Source organism: Nannobrachium achirus (genome assembly GCF_963921795.1).
Source record: "Nannobrachium achirus genome assembly, chromosome: 10".
NCBI lineage: Eukaryota > Metazoa > Chordata > Actinopteri > Myctophiformes > Myctophidae > Nannobrachium > Nannobrachium achirus.
The window spans coordinates 9,929,344-9,947,456 of record NC_137819.1 but is presented as its reverse complement, the minus strand read 5'-3'; the positions used below and the strand labels follow the sequence as shown (position 1 = coordinate 9,947,456).

Sequence of the window (18,113 nt, the reverse complement as noted above, 5' to 3'; positions counted from 1 at the left end):
ATATATATATATGCTTACCCTTCTGTATGGAACAATGAACAATATGAAGAGGCTTATTATAGAAGGGCAGCAGGTGGGCCTCCCAAAATGCAGTTTTCTATGCATTTCAGGGGTTTTGGTGGATTAGAGCCTGACAGTTCTGGCAAGAATTTCAAACCACTTTCACCCCTGTCTACAAGCCATCTTGTCCATATAATCAAATATGATCCTGGATTCCAGCATCAACATGTCAACTCAGTCAAATGTGAGCATTCTTTAAAAGAAAACATGTTTTATTAGCCTGTTATTTGGTGGTGTGTTTAAACTTATCTATACTGCGTGCCCTGTGGAGAATCAAAAACCCCTCTAGCTCCCCTCCCCTCCCCCCTCTCTCCCCCTCTAGCTCCCCTCCCCTCCCCCCCTCTTCTACACAGCACTGTCTCCCTTCTGTTGTTTTGGGGAATGTTAGATCAGTTCAGGATATTGATAAAGCGGACGAACTGGTAACTCTCATGTTATCTCAGAGTGAATACAAAAATGCCAACATTATCTGTCTTACAGAATCATGGCTGAACAGTTCATGTCCAGATAACTCTATCTCTGTAGATGGTTTTTTTATGATAAGAGCAGATCGAGAGATAGTGAAAAACAATGGCAAAATGAAAAGAGCGGGTGGGATACTTGTTTACTTTAGTAAGACCTGGTGCAGGGAAGAACACGCCACAGTGAAAAAGGTAATTTGTAACCCAGACATCGAACTACTGGGGGTCGTTTTGAGACCAATTTATCTACCACGGGAATTCTCGTGCGTCGTCCTGTTGACCGTGTACTGTCCACCTAGCGGCAATGCAGCGGTAGCTCGGGACACTATTTTTTCTACTGTGGCCAGTTTTCAAACGCACTACCCTAGCTCCCTTATTCTGCTGAACGGGGACTTAAACCAGGTGAATGTTGCTAAGGGCCTGTCTGATTTCTCCCAGTATGTCACTTGCAAAACAAGAGGTGAGAACACTCTTGACCTCCTGTATGCTAATGTTAGGAACGCATACAGTTGCGTCTCCCTCCCCCCTGTGTGTGGCTCTGATCACTCCATGGTGAAACTGGAGCCCTCGTATCTTCCTGTCGTGAAGAGAGTGCTTCCATTCATCAGGGAGGTTCAGTGTTGGACGGGGGAGGCGGAGGAGAGACTCAGATTTGATTTTGAAATGACAGACTGGGAATCATTTTTCAGTGAACATGGGGATGATGTAGATAGCCTCTGTCAGGTTATCACTGACTATATCTGCTTCTGCGAGAAGGTGTGTGTTCCTACTAAGAAGGTTCGCTGCTTCTCTAACAACAAGCCGTGGATGACAAAAGAAATCATTCACCTCCTTAAGAGAAAAAGGGATCTGTTCCATGCAGGTGACTCGGAGGGCGTGAGGTTGGTGGTGGAGGAGCTTAAAACAGTCAAGGCTCAGGCAAAAGGGAGCTACAAAGCTAAGCTGGAGAACTCTCTGAGGGAGAACAATACGAGACAAGTGTGGGGTGGTTTTAGGAAGATCACGGGGTACGGCTCTGCCAACTCTACTGTGTCAGGCACGGAGGAGCTGGCAAACGAGATGAACCGTTTTTTCAATCGGTTTGACGGTGCTCCTGTTAATGTTCAACAAGCAGCGGCTGGGTCAAACGGTGACCTCGGTTGCCGCCCTCTCTCTTCCCCTGCACCATCTCCCCCCCCCCCCCCCCCCCCCCCCCCACCCACCCTGTTTCTCACCACCGAGCAAGTGAGGCGCCAACTTGGAAAAGTCAACACCAGGAAAGCAGCGGGACCTGATAACATCAACTCTAAGGTGCTTAAGGCTTGCGCGGAGCAGCTTGCTGTCCCCCTCACGCATCTCTTCAACCTCTCCCTGAGGACGGGGAAGGTACCACAGCTGTGGAAGTCCTCCTGCATTGTCCCAGTGCCTAAGAAGACCCGTCCCTCGGTCCTCAATGATTACAGACCAGTCGCCCTGACATCACAGGTCATGAAGGTCTTTGAACGGCTGGTTCTGAACCTACTGAGACCGGCGGTCAGTGATCACCTGGACCCCCTTCAGTTTGCCTACCAAGCTGATATTGGGGTTGATGACGCCATCACCTACATGCTCCATAAGTCTCTCACCCATCTGGAAGATCTGGGCAGCACAGTCAGAATTATGTTTTTTGACTTCTCCAGTGCTTTCAACACCATCCAACCGTCTCTGCTTGCGGAGAAGCTTACGCTGATGGGGGTGGACATTTGGACAAGGGCTTTGTGGCATGGATCACAGACTACCTTTCAGAAAGACCACAGTCTGTGAGACTGCAGGGCTGTCGGTCCGATGTGCTGGTGAGCAACATGGGGGCCCCTCAAGGAACTGTGCTCTCACCCTTCCTGTTCACTCTCTATACATCGGACTTCCGCTTCAACTCCAAGACCTGTCATCTGCAGAAGTTCTCAGATGATACCGTAGTGATCAGCAAGATCTCGGGTGACAACACGGCTGAGCACGATGGTGTGGTTAGGGACTTTGTGCAGTGGAGCGAGGACAACCATCTCAAGCTCAACGCAAGCAAGACTAAGGAGATGGTGGTGGACTTCCGCACCTCCAAGAGAGTCCCCCCGGTGCCAAGCACCATTAACGGTGAGGTGGTTGAGCTCGTGGATAACTACAAATTCCTCGGAGTACACCTGAATAGTTCACTGGACTGGTCGGACAACGCGCAGGCGATTCACAGCAAGGGGAAAAGCAGGCTATTCCTCCTGAGAAGACTGAGATCGTTTGGGGTGTGCAATAGGATGCTACAGATGTTCTATCAGTCTGTCATGGCAAGTGTCCTCTTTTTTGGCATAACATGCTGGGGTGGCAACAACAGAGCAGGTGACACGTTTAACCTAAACAGACTGGTGAAGAAAGCAGGCTCTGTCGTTGGGTCCTCTCTGCAGGGGGTGGAGGAAGTAACAACGAGACACATAACGGACGCTTGAAAAGGTCTCCCTTCCTAACTTAGACTTACGGAACCATTGCTGTATTGACTTTGACCTCTAAGGAACAATTGCTGTATTGACTTTGACCTCTAAGGACCTTCCAGGAAGAGTGCTCATGTGCGCCTTGCGGTGACACGCTTCCTAGTTTCTTCTTTTTTTTTTCGCACTGATTTTTGACACTGCACTATTAGGTTGTTAGTGTTGGTAGTTTCTGAGTATTTTTGCTTTGTTTAACATTGACAGTGAGATACTTGTTTGCACTAACTAGCATTGACTGCTATGGTCTCTTTTGCAAGACACTTTATGTATATATTCTTATATATTATTCGCCCCCTCTATTGATGCACCTTCTCCTTATTGGTACTGTACTGCTCTTGTCTTTGTTTTTTTTTCTTTTTTCCCTCTTATCTATCTTTCTTACGTCTCTGTAACTTTGTAAATAACTGTATACTGCTGTGCTACTACTGGACAACTAAATTTCCCCCTTGGGATAATAAAGGTATCTATCTATCTATATCTATCTAACTTAGTCTTGCTGGTGTTAAGGACCAGGCCAAGAGCAGAGAAACCTGAATTCCCTGGAAGCTCTCCTGAAGAGTTTTCAGAACAGCATCTGGGGAGGAGCCAACCAAGCATACAACAGTGTATAAAATGTTAATGTGTGATATTGATACAGACAGACAGATACTCACATCTGGTAATGAGTTGAGGATTAAGCCAGTCTTCTCCTCCATGTTTCACTCTGTAGGAAGTAGAACAACAATGCATCAATGTCTCAGTGTCTAACATTTAAGGAGCCCGTTTCTACTACTAGCAGACTACGGCTGCTATGACGCAATCGCCGTTGCGGTCCAAATTGTTAAGCAAACAGCCGTCAGCGACGGGGTCCCACCCCTTTTACTGAACGCTTTGGTTCCCATGGCGAGATTGTTTTAGTGTTAGTTTAAGTTTACGGTTATGGTTAGGTTTACAATAACAACTCAAAGACCAGTAGTCACAGGTCTATCCATTATAAAGGCCTAAGTTGGCATGGTATGCTGCAGAGCAGGTAGCAACAACGGACGCGTTTTGGTGTTAAGCTGCACGTCGGAAAGTCGGAACTTTCCGATGAAAAGTTTGGTGGTCGGAGACACTATGGACAGGCTTTACTTGGGAGATAATAAGCTATGATCTTTTTTTCGGTGGCATCTAATCAAACTACATCAACACGTTTACCTCATGTTATGTTTAATCAAACTACAACAACACGTTTACCTCATGTTATGTTTAATCAAACTACAACACGTTTACCTCATGTTATGTTTAATCAAACTACAACACGTTTACCTCAGCGCCTGGAGTGGACCACGGTTCAAACATTAATCGCACGTCCCAAAAAAGTGCAGTTAAAAGGAATGTGCGTTGACTCGTTATTATCGTCTTAAAAGAGTAGTTCACCCCCAAAATTGATTACTCATGCCATGGAGACTTGAGTTCAATAATATATTTTTGTGTTAATTAACAAAAAAAAAAAAAAAAACATTTTGGAGGTGAACTACTGACAGCCCTATACTAAATACACATGAGGGAAACAGTGCACATTCAGTGCACTAACATGGACACAGCTCAAGTCTACTCACTTGCAGTTCTCCAGGACTGAAACATTCACCATCATGTTGGAGCTCAGGTCCAGCTCTCTTAGGGAGGGATGAGAGCTTACAGCTGAGACCAGAAGTTCACAGCATCTCTCTGACAAGTAGCAGTGAGCCAGTCTGAATGAAGAATGAAACACCAGATTGATTGCTTGATAATCATATTTGAACTGGGAACCCCAAACCTGACAAGCACTTGGAACTTTGCAGTGAGCTTGTAGATCGGCTATTTTCACAATGTTTTCCTCTTCCGTAATATTTTACAATTTCAAAAGTCATTAAATGAATTAATTAATCATCTGGGGACCCCACAAAATAATATGGGGACCCCCTTGGGGTCACACGTCAAAAATAGCCGATCTACAAGCTCACAATCGTTGCGTCCTCGACGCGTTGTGAGCTTGTAATGTATCAGCTATTTTGGATGTGCAATCCCGTGGTATGACAAAGTAGCCTATAAATTTGCGTTAAAGGGATATTACACTTTCAAACATATATGTTTGTGGTAATTTTAACGTCTACTCAGGCACATAAGCTTGGGTTATCATGATATCAAGCATATTAATACATTCTCACCACAGCATTCATATTATATTCACATAATACAGTACATAATAATACAGAAGTGATCAAAATAAATTGGGTAAATGTATCTTACCGTAGAATCTCCAGCCTACAGTGCAGACTCTTCAGTCCTTCACAGAGCAGCTCCACTAGTCCTGAGTCGTGCAGGTTGTTTTCACTGAGGTCCAATTCTCTCAAATGGGAAGGATTAGAGCTGAGAGCTGAAGCCACAACTTCAACCTCTGTCTTTCTGAGGTTACAGCCAACAAGTCTGTAAATGCAGATTAAATAATAGTTATCAAAACAAAGAATAAATAGTTCACTGTGGGAGTTAAATAAAATATCTCCTATCTAATTATCCAGACAACGGTATTTAGCGGAGTGGAGTGTGGAATAGACAACACCACTTGACATCACAGAATGACTGTACGGAGGAAGATAGCAATTGTGGTATTAAAGATTTCAACCAACAGTTGATGGTGTGAAATGAAGACTGAACTACATTGTATATTTACTGCCTAAACTGTGTAAAAGCTTTACAAACAAGCTGCTAAAGACCAGCATTCAGTCTCTCTATTTCTCATCCCCGTCTCCTCAAGCTGGGCCACAGCTGCAGGCTTTGATCTCGCTTCGAGGCGGAGCACCGACACAATGTTAGTTTGCATTTCCCCCAATATTATAACATTTCATAAGCTACAATATGGAGGTTATGTGAAGAGACAAGAGACAGAAGCAGGAAATGCAAGTGATGCTCCCACCAGCTGGACAGTTGAGTTATAAGAATGATGAAACCACTCCTCATCCATAAGTGGTGGGAATATTAAATATAGTCTGCCTACGGAATATCAGACCACAGGTACAGAGATAGCAAATATCCAATGAGGTGCTGATAGTTTTTTTGTTAACCCCAGTGAAAACAGCAGCTCCAAGATTGCAGCAAACAGCATGTGCACAGATAGAATACGTTATTGTTCTGTAACTGTATATCGTTAACGTAAAAAATGCTTTAGGGTTTTATTCCCCTTTAACAGAGTACAGAATGGTGAACTGTGGCAGTTGCAATAAAAGGATTGAATCTGGAGTTTGGACAAACATATGTTGTTTTTAGTTTGAATCGGCTCCACAGATAAATATGGTGAAAATAGCCAAACTACAAGCTCACAACGCCTCACGGTGAGCTTGTAGATCTGCTATTATCACAACGTTTGCGTCTTCCTCCTGTAATAGTTGACAATTTATCCAATTTGGTTTTTTAAAAGGTCTTAAAAGTAATAAAATTGTACCTTTAGAAATGTGCCCCGTATACACTTATACTGTTTGTTGGTTTGTTTACCGTTGAGTGAGAAAACGTTGCACGTTAAGCTAATCATCTGGATTAGACTCCCCTTGGGGGTCTCGACCCTCAGTTTGGAAACCTCATGCCTATAGGCTAATCAAACAATTGATTGGTCCAGTAGGTAGATGCAGGATATTGATTATGTGTTGATCTGTTGCGTACCTCGGTAAGGTTTGATAACTTTTAAAATAGCCGATCTACAAGCTCACAGGAGTTGCGTTCCTCAACGTGTTGTGATCTTGTAGATCAGCTATTTTCGCTGTGCAATCCTGTTGTATGATGAAGTAGCCTTTAAATGTGTCTTTAAATTTGCTTTAAAGGGATATTACACTTTCAAACACGTAATTTTAATGTCTGCTCTGGCACATAGGCTTGCGTTATCATGATATCAAGCTTAAACATTCTCACACAACATTCATATTATATTCACATAATGGGAAAATGTATCTTACCGTAAAATCTCCAGCCTACAGTGCAGACTCTTCAGTCCAGCAAAGAGCAGCAGTCCTGAGTCCTGCAGGTTGTTTTCACTGAGGTCCAATTCTCTCAAATAGGAAGGATTAGAGCTGAGAGCTGAAGCCACAACTTCAACCTCTGTCTGTCTGAGGTTACAGCCAACAAGTCTGTAAATGCAGATTACATTTCAACGAGCAGCTGGTGTGAAACGAAGACTGAACTACATTGTATATTTACTTCCTAAACTGTGTAAAAGCTTTACAAACAAGCTGCAAGGGGGTATGGTGGCGCAATGGTTAGTGCTTCGCCTCACAGCTAGAAGGTCCTGGGTTTGATTCCCGCCGGGGGACGCTGTGGGCACTGACGGCGTGTTCCTCCGTCCGCGTCATCAGCCCCCACACCCTAGGGTCTTTCTGTGTGGAGTTTGCATGTTCTCCCCGTGTCTCCTAGGGTTGATACCCTCACAAAAACGTGCAGTAATCCTGGTCTGTCTACATAATATTGGCTGATTGTTTTTGGTCAACCCCAGAAAGGGGAAAACATCAGAGCCAAAAATTGCATAACAAAGTTCTGTAACTGTATGTGCAACATTAAAAAAACAATGCTTAAGGCTTTCATGCCCCTTTAACGGAGTAACAAAGCTCAACTGGTGAAATGTAAAATGCTTTAATCTGTAGCTTGGACAAACATACACTGTTTATAAGTTGTCCATAGATATTCAGCTGTACAGCATTGGTCATTTTAGTCATCGGCCATGCAGGCACCACACTTTAGACCCAAACAACATAGGCTATCTTAAATAAATATTGCCAGGAAGTGTTTATTATTACTATCAGTGCAAGAGGAGACATGCTGCTTAACTCTCCCAACGCTTTGAACGTTCACGTTCGCCCGATTTCGCAAGAACTCTCCGCCAATACGGCGCTCGTTCGGTTCGTTCGTCTGATGACTGTAAGCTGATGAGGGGTCGCGCGGCCGCCTACTGTAAACACATTTTCCGCGGTGATGGTGTAAAAAATCCATTATGCGTTAACATCAACGGAGAACAATTCACTTCCTTGTTGATTTCCTCTGGCTGTAAGGCTCTGTGGCCAGTGACTGGTCTTCTTCTTCTTCAACACATAACAGGCAAATTCACATTCATTCTTGCATTACGCCGCCCTCTGCTGCCTGGCAGACCAAAGTGCACTATTGCACAACCAAAAAAAAATAAAAAAAAATAAATAAATGTCTGTCTGTCTATCTACTATAACGTCGCAAAGGTAAGTCGCTTTTTGATGGCACCAGACCCAATAAATAAATAAATAATCTGGCAGTAGGAGAGTTAATTATCTGATACACCTGGCTGAGATGCTCACAAATCAAGGCTTTACACAGCCTGTCATGAAACAGACGTGGCTCTTATGTATAGGCAAACCTACACTAAATAATATAGCAGACATTTGAAGTGCTGAGTGAATGAGGCATTGATAATAATACTGATCTTATTATCTTTTACAGTATATTTTTTGTTCCACTACCCAAAGCAATTGCGTTCAAACCAATGGTCTGGTGGGGGTAACCAGCAGGAATTCTAGAGTCACTATTTGAGACACAGACTCAAATATTATTGGAACTTTTATGTAATTTCTACTTATAGTGTTGACTTTAATGGCATATTGACTCAAGGATGTTTCTATTCACTTGACTACTAACCGAGCCTTTCTGCAGTTCCTCACAGCTGGGATCAGTCTCCATCGCCCCCCCTCTGATGTGTTGTATTTGTCCAGGTCCAACTCTTCCAGAACCTCCTCTGACCTCTGCAGCATGTGGGCCAGAGCTGAACACTGGGTCTCAGAAAGTTTCTCTGTTCTGTTCTCTGACTTCAGGTACTGTTGGATCTCCTGATATACTGAGTGGTCGTTCATCTCCATCAAACAGTGGAAGATGTTGATACATCTGTCAGGGGAGGCGTCGTTTCTCAACTCCTTCAGGTTGTTGATTGCTCTCTGGATGCTCTCTGGACTGTACTTTTTCTGACCCAGCAGGCCTCCTAACAGACTCCGGTTGGACTCCAGTGAGAGGCCATGAAGGAAGCGGACAAAGAGGTCCAAGTGGCCATTTTTACTCTGCGTGGCTTTAGTGTTAGCTTTGTCCAGGAAGTCATCCAGGGAACTGACTTTTTTGTTACATGCAACATTAAGAAATGTTTTCAGTACCTTCAAGTTGCTCTGATTTGTGAAACAGTGGAACAGGTAGACTGCAGCCAGAAACTCCTGGATGATCAGATGAACAAAGCTGTAGACTGTTTTCTGGAAGAGCACACTCTCTCCTTTGAAGATCTTTGTGCACACTCCTGAGTACAGTGAGGCATCTTTCACATCAAGACCACACTCTTCCAGGTCTTCTTGGTAGAACATGATGCTTCCTTTATCCAGATGTTCAAACGCCAGCCTGCCCAACTTCAGAAGAACCTCCCTGTCAGTCTTTGTGAGCTGCTGTTGAGTCCCCTTTTCCTTTTCTTTCTTTTTCACATCATGAGTCTCATACTTCAGATTCTTCCTCTTTGTCTGAACCAACAGGAAGTGGCAGCACATCTCAGTCAGGGTCTTGGGCAGCTGTCCTATCGTGTGTGTCATCAACATGTCCAGCAGAATGGTAGCAATGATCCAACAGAAGAGTGGGATGTGACACATGATGTGGAGGGTCCTTGATGTCTTCAAGTGTGAGAGGATTCTGTCGGCTAGCTTCTCTTCACTGACTCTGTTCTTTAAAGACCCTTCCTTCTGGGGGTCTGGGCTGGTCTGTTCCTCATCACTGAATCTGTTCCTAAAGTACTTCTCCTTCTGGGAGTCCGTGAACCCTCGTACTTCTGTCACCATGTCAACATATTCAGGAGGGATCTGATTGGCTGCTGCAGGTCTGGTGGTTATCCAGAGGAGGGCTGAGGGGAGCAGATTCCCCTTGATGAGATTTGTCAACAGAGCATCCACTGATGATGTCACTGTGACATCAGAAACATTGTGTTTTTGGAAGTGCAATGGAAACCTGCTTTCATCCAGACCATCAAAGATGAAGCCAACTTTCCAGGCAGCGAGCTGCTCTGCTGTGACATTCTTTAATGTTGGGTGGAATTCATGGATCAGTGTGAGAAGACTGTACTGCTTATCTCTGACCAAGTTCAGCTCCCGGAATGAGAAGGGAATCAGGAGATCTATATCTTGATTTTCCAAACCCCTTGCCCAGTCCAGAATGAACTTGCGCACAGAGAATGTTTTTCCAATGCCAGCGATGCCCTTGGTCAGAACTCTTCTGATGGGTGTCTCTCTGCCAGGGCGGGGTTTAAAGATGTCACAGCAGTTGATTGGTTCGTCATGGAAGGTCTTCATGTTGGAAGCTGTCTCAAGCTGTATCACCTCATGTTGACTATTAACCCCTTCACTCTCTCCCTGTGAGATGTAGAGCTCTGTGTAGGTGCTGGTGAGGGAGGTTCCAGACTCTTCCGTCATGTGGTCTTTCACTTCATCAAGACTCTCCAAACTGACCTTATAATCCTTCAAATCACCCTGCGGACTGACATCTGAAATGAGAGAAAAGAAGACTTTAACATTCAAGTTATTAATATATAATTTTGTATCTTTACATTACTAATTAAATGCCCTTCAGAAAATATGCAATTTGCTAAGAAAAACAGCTAAAAGTAACAACACAATATCAGTTGTTTTTTGTTTTCGAGTTAATAGTTGGTTGTTTAGCTTCATCATTTGCACTTATATACTAACACTAAATTAAACATTTAGTCTGACTTTGATTTCTGAAATGTAAACATTCAATGTATTAATATGAATTTGTAATTAGTGCAAATAATATCCAGTCTTACTTTGTCCAGGTGTGGTTTGACTGGGTGTCTTCAGTCCAGGTGTGGTTCTGGATCTCTTGGACGCCTGCTCTGTCACAACACAACCACTCCTCTTCCTCTCTCTGTGGAGATGAATAGACAACTTATTATGACTATAGACAATGACTTATCAATACATATCAATATGTATCAATATCACTCCAAGGCCTGAAACATACTTGATATAAGTATGCAAACACAAATGACAGCAACCGCTCTGCATACTACAAACACATGGTCCAGTTGTACATTGTACACATGCAACATCCATCCATCCATCCATCCATCTTCAACCGCTTATCCGGAATCGGGTCACGGGGGTAACAGTTCCAACTGAGACCTCCAGATCGCCTCCAGATTTCCTTATCCTGAGCAACTTCCTCCACTCTCTCAGGGAGTATACAGAGGCGTTCCCAAGCCAGTTTGGAGATATAATCCCTCCATCTGGTCTTTGGTCTGCCACAGGGTCTCCTCCCAGTGGGGAGCGCATCGAGGACCTTCCTAGGAAGGTGCTCGGGGGGCATCCGTACTAGATGCCCAAACCACCTAAGCTGACTCCTTTCCAAGTGTAGGAGCAGCGGTTCTACTCCGTCTCCAAGTCTCTCTCGGGTGACTGAACTTCTCACCCTATCTCTAAGGGAGATACCAGCCACCCGTCTGAGGAAACCCATTTCGGCTGCTTGCACCCGCGACCTTATACTTTCGGTCATGACCCACACTTCATGACCATAGGTGAGAGTAGGAACGAAGATTGCTCAGTAGACAGAGAGCTTTGCTTTCCGGCTCAACTCTTTTTTCTTCACCACAGTGCGATTTAGCGACTGCAAAACTCCGGATGATCTCCTTCTCCGTCTTCCCCTTTCTCTCAAACGTGAACAAGACCCCGAGATACTTAAACTCCTTCACATGTCAATCCTCCTACTCAATATATAACACTATAACAGGGACAGTTTTGATGTTTTCATCAAAACTGTCCCTGTTCAAATTTGCTTCCATAATGACGGCAGTCAGACAGATAACTTTGTCATGTTATAGTGTTATATATTGAGTAGGAGGATTGACATACTGTGTGTGTGGAGGTCCACCACATTGTTGTGATTTGTACCACTTCATTCACAAACTGATCACTAACTTAACAGCTAACGATTGAATTGAAAATTTCTTGTTTCATAGTAATTTGCACATGTAACTTAGCATGAGAACACTTTGTCATGTTATAGTGTTATTGCGACCGCAGGTCGCTAGTATGAAAGCCACTAGCTACTCATTAATTTGTCACTCAAAATCCCTCATTAATTTGTCACTCTTCTGACATCACAATGAGTACTGCTTGCATCTGAGCTCAAGGGGTCTGTGCAGCCCGTCATGATCATACCAGTAAAAATATTATTATTGTAGATCGGTTATTTTTGGTGAATGTCCCCCAAGAATAGGGTAGCTTGGGTTTGAGTGATTGAATAATAAGTATAAAAGGCCTATTTACAGTATTTTAAATCTGATGAAAGACTTGTCATTTCTAGGATATCATTTGAGTCATTGATTTGAATTGTTGCACTCTGACTGTTACTGTCTGTTCAATTCAATTCAAAGGAGTGTTATTGGCATGAGAAAACATAGCTTTACATTGAATTGTTGCACTCTGACTGTTACAATCTGTTCAATTCAATTCAAAGTAGTGTTATTGGCATGAGAAAATATACATTTACATTGCCAAAGTTTTTGATAAAATGTGATCAATGCATCATTCCATCTATGACAATCTTTTGGTTCAATGAGGTTTGGCCTGGCTTATATAGATGGAAATGTGGCTGTTTTCTGTGCGTTTCCTTAATTATTAGACTTGTCATGAAGTGTGTTACAAAATAATTGTAAACGTCCAAAATGGGGCTGTCATTTTTAGCTTGCGGCCCATTTGACTTTTGATATTTTGCTGAGTGGCACCTGAGCCAGCTTAAGATGAGTAGCCCTGCTCTAGTGCTTGGCTGTGTGTTTGTGACATCACAATGATGTCACGATATGTCAGCTATGTCATATATCGTCACTGTCTGGAAGAAACCTCGTATCTCCAAGTTTCAAATGTGTATGTTTTTTCGCAAAGTAAAGCCCTGCTTCATCATTCAACGCCGTCACACAAAGGTAGTGAAAACAGCCGATCTACAAGCACACTGTGTGTACTTGTAGATCGGCTGTTTTCACTAGTTTAAATTATTTTAAAAGTGAAAAACGGTTTTGGACATACAAGGTTTCCACCCGACAACGACGATATGGAGTTCTACATTAGACTGATGCCAGCACACTAGGGCCCTCATTTATCAATGGAGTGTAAAAAACAGTGTATTTTGTTCCCAACATTTTGCGTAGGCCAACGTTCAAGTGGCATTTACCAACACGTCCTAAATAAACACACCTTGCGTACATTTGATCCCAGTCTTGATAAATGCGCAGGCTGAAATTTAAACACACCCTTAATTATTCTCGAAACGCCCCGACTTTACAACCACAACAAGCGGAATACGTCCTAACAACGAAAGGAAAGCTAATAAACTTCCCTTCATGTCCGCGTCCCACACAAACCAAACATACGCACGCACGCACACACACACACATGCAACTAGGCTACTTGGAACCTTTATACCGGTACGTAACTATATGCTTGGAACAGCAGCATTTTGCAGTCTTTAACAATGGGAATGTGGGATTAACCAACGGTACAATCTTTGACAAGGAGGCACTTCAGCAGCCGACATGAATGACACAAGTCACTGCCATGAATGCTTTTGGATATGAATTTAAACCATAGCCTACCCGTGCCGTGCGCAGACAGAGCATGTTCATTTGGTTACAAGCAATCATAATTCCCCATGGCCATGATCTCACGAGTCACGACTCACGGGCTCGCCACGTCGGGTTTCATCATTAACTCCAGCATAGTGTAGTGTACAGTAGAGAGACCCCACGGTTACGTTTGGATATTAATTTAACCCAATATCGGCGACAAGCGCAATGCGCGTTTGAGTGCTTAAACTAGCAATCATGTACCATACATTTCCTGCACGGGCTGGCCTTCTCCCAGGGGGGCCGTGGACCCCCAAATAAATCATCCGCAGCGTGCGCTGGGCTGGGCTGGGTACAGCCAGGTTTTGACGTTCGGGTTTTAACCTTAATAAAGGACTCATGTCACTGTGTAAATTGGAGGCTCACGGTCCAAGAAAATGTAAGATTACAGCGGCACCGTGCTGGTCCCGAAAATGATCTCGCATGCGTTCGTATCTCTGCTTGTTCTGAGCCAGATCTGCAATCTTAAGATTTTTTTAGACTGTTAGTGTTAAAGCACTTAATGTAGATTGCTTCCATATCGCTAGATTTAAATTGCTTGTCATTGCTTGGAAATAAAATTGGTGTGCATGTCCATGATGTAGCCGGCTATATGCTTTTATAAAATATTATATTTTCACATGATTATTTATTAGTGTGTTAGATATACATTTTCAAGTGGATACATGTGTCCATTGCATGTCAGATAGTTAGACAATGCTGCTCTGCACGTCTACAATGGAACAAAGTGGTGTAGGATGATTCCTACACCACCTCTGAACTTGACGTGAGATTTCATCCTACCCTACGCCAACGTCAAAGTCACGTTGAAATGATAAATGCAGAGACTTGCCTAAATTTCGGTGTACGCCTAAATTTTGATCTGCACCACGTTGATAAATGAGGGCCTAGATGTCTTTGCCTGCCTGTCTTTTTCTTGTCCTGGTCCAAATATGAAGTCCATGAGACAGACCCAGATAAGTCAGTAGAATGTGTCGAGTAGCTCCACATATGGAGCACCAATATGTCAGGGATCTCCATATATGGGGCTATATCCTATATCCTTTATCCTTTTGCTGAATTATATTGATGACATCAACTTCGCATTTTAGATATATTGTGACATCAGTGAGATGTCACAAGCACACAGCCAAGCACTATATAGAAGGTGCTTCTCGCCCTTAGGGTGTCTTACTACTATATTCTATAGGAGGATTAACATACTTTGGTTCATCACTGAAGAGGGGAGGGAAGTCTTTAGACTGGTCACTCTTCATAGACACACAGCTGGGTGTTGGAGACTCTGCTCTGTGACTTCTGGAATCATACAAATGTTTATACATTCATCATGTGAAAGAAACATACATTTTATCCTATATAGTATGAGAGAGTAGATCTGTTTTTAAGGCTCTTCAATGTTGAAACAACAGGAACAACTACAACAAATAGCTATAGAAACAGTAATACAAAGTCGTTTGATGTACATAAACAGACAGACAGACAGACAGACAGACAGACAGACAGACAGACAGACAGACAGACAGATACTGTAGAAAGATCTTCCAATCTATTTCCTAGTCTATATTCTCTGCGTGTGTGCATGTGTGTGTGTGTGTGTGTGCGTCCATGCATCATGTGGTGACATTGTTTTGTGTTGTGTGTGTACTGTATGAAAAGGCTGAGTGCAAATGGGATGAAATGTTTACAAATAAGGAAGCTGATAGTCAGAGATGGGAAGTATTTGAAATACATATTAGAAATCCTTTTTTGTATTTTGAAATACAAAAAAGGATTTCAAATACCTATTTCAAAACTAACTTAAAAGCTAACGATTGAACATGAAAATTTAATTTTTTATAGTAATTTTCACATGTCATTCCATCATGTTATAGTGTTATATATTGTAAAGGAGGATTAAAATACTTTGGTTCATCACTGAAGTTGGGAGGATGTTGTTTAGACCAGTCACTCTTCATAGACACACAGCTGGGTGTTGGAGACTCTGCTCTGTGACTTCTGGAATCATAAAATGTTTATACATTTATCATGTGAAGGAAACATACATTTTATCCTATATAGTATGAGAGAGTAGATCTGTTTAGGGCTCTTCAATGTTGATGTTTTAGTTGACCTTGTACCAGTGATTTGTACTGTCATGAAACTGTACTTTTTTCTATTGCAAACTTCTAATAAATTCTTCAGATTCAGATTCCTTTATTTACCATTGTGTAGAACACATAGGAATTTGTTTCGGCAACATAACAATCAATCAATCAAAAGAAACAACAGGAACAACTACAACAAATAGGTATAGAAAGTAATACAAAGTCGTTTGATGTAAACGGACGGACAGATACTGTGTAAAGATATTTCAATCTATTTCCTAGTCTATATTTTCTGTGTGTGTGCGTGCGTGCGTTTGTGCGTGTGTGTGTCCATGCATCATGTGGTGACATTGTTTTGTGTTGTGTGGTGTTGTGTGTGTATACTGTATGAAAAGGTGCAAATGGGATGAAATGTTTGGCTACAGTTTCAGTCTTTGACCAATGAAGTCGGAAACAATCGGAAAAAACAGGAAAAAACCCTACCAACAGAAACAAAATCACAGCTGATGGGGGGGGGGGGTCTTTGGTTTGGCAGGGTCCTACCAGCCTGCATGCGTAGTGTGCATAGACTTATTTCTGTGCGGCTTGTGCGCAGCATTACAGCACTGCTTTGTGTGTGTGTGTGTGTGTGTGTGTGTGTGTGTGTGTGTGTGTGTGTGTGTGTGTGTGTGTGTGTGTGTGTGTGCTGTTGCTGCAGCCCCCCAGTGAAGATTAGCTGATAATTCAGCAAGGCTAAATTGGTTGTCGGGCTTCAATTCGGGTCGATCATAATATAGTCTAACTACAAGTCTACGACATGCATCATGCACTGACATGACATGTGATGATGCGTGCAGCGCACAGCTCCTGGTGTTAATGCAGCAGGCTCGAGTCAGAGACTTCAGCAGTAAACACGGACTCAGAGCACGTCCCAAACACTGAGTCTGGGGTAAATGTGTTGACAGTGTAGTGTTATGGTTTGATTGGACATGGCCTGCGGCAGAAGGGAGCTTGTATCGCGCTGTCGTCCACCCAACACAGACACATCTCCCAAGTGAAGTAAAGCCTGTCTTATACTTCGTCAATCCATTCTCACCCCCTCTGCTTCACCCTCCCGACGCGTTCCCAACTCACTTCCTGCTTCACCCATGCGACGCTTTGGGAGCGCCTACTGCGTTTACGGTCAGACGCGAACGGAGATTTTTAGGACGAGAACAGAGAGTCTTAGTATGCATGCGCCGACATGTGTTTACTGGAATATTTTACGATGACGGCCGTCACAGGGAATCGAATCCCAGTCTCTGGATTTGCGTAACCATGCTCTACCGACTGAGCTAACCAGACGACTGGGAAATTCCCTTTTTTTTGTGCTTTTATCTTTGACAACGTGGATGATAACGTAGTCCCTTCTTTGAGCCGTATTCGGACGCGGAAGCAGTCCCCTGGTCAAAATTTACTATTCTGTCCATAACGGCACATAATTCGGTAACGCCGCTGAGTCGGCTCATGTGCCGTTCACACCGTTCGCCGCGGCGACTCGGTCGCTACCGCTCCCTCGGCGGCGTCTCACGGGGTTCATTGGCGCCTGAGACGACGTGGCTGCGTCGTTTATAGTGGCGTGAGCGGTAGCGACGGGTGGCTGGTAAACCAGTGAGCCCTTCAAAGCGGTATCGAATCCCGCTTCGGGAACTACTTTTTTTTTCTTTCTTCTTAGACCACCCAATGCGTCCAACCCGTGAAACAGTAGGCAATCCCAAAGCATCTATCGTCCGACGCAGTACAGTACTTCACAATGCGTCGGTTGTATGACGCTTTAGGGGTGAGAATGTGTTGCGTAGTGACACATATGTTGCATGCCGAAAGTGGCTAATTTACAAGCTCACAACGCATAGCATCCGCAACGTGTTGTGAGCTTGCAGATCGTCTATTTTCCAGCCGTGGAAACTTGCAGGGGACAAGGCTAAATTGCACAGCAATACTATTTCTTAATAGGTCTTAATTATAAATGTCCTCTCTTTTGATTTTGAAACAGAAACCTTGTTGTTATTATGATATCTTTATCCTTTCTAATACTATTGCTTGTTATTATTAGTTCATATTCATGACCAGTCTTTTCAAATTTCATCCTGCATGGCTATAAATTGGTCAATTATTTTTGCGTGCCCGCATTTCAGCATACAGTATAGCCTCTCCAAATGTTTGGCTCACCCGCTGCCTATGGGAGTGAGTAGATAACTAAAAGTTTCCAAAACCTGCTGTGCTGTTCTTTGTGGGAACAAAGTCCTTTAGGTTGATTTTATATTTTATCCACTTCTGGCGAAGATCTTTGTAACTCCTCGTCCAGTGTATCAACAGACTAGAGTGATACCGCAGCCATGGC

General features: G+C 43.4%; 1 protein-coding gene across 1 annotated transcript; it reads right to left on the bottom strand.

Annotated features, from left to right (window-relative positions):
• Positions 1 to 4,586: 4,586 nt before the first annotated feature.
• LOC308292795 (protein NLRC3-like) lies at positions 4,587 to 12,202 on the bottom strand (the record flags this gene model as incomplete). The annotated part of the gene is made up of 4 exons (XM_080735224.1): positions 4,587 to 4,722; positions 5,261 to 5,437; positions 8,654 to 10,517; positions 12,163 to 12,202. 4 exons carry the CDS (start codon positions 12,200 to 12,202, stop codon positions 4,587 to 4,589), a joined length of 2,217 nt encoding a protein of 738 aa, XP_080591350.1.
• Positions 12,203 to 18,113: the final 5,911 nt, after the last annotated feature.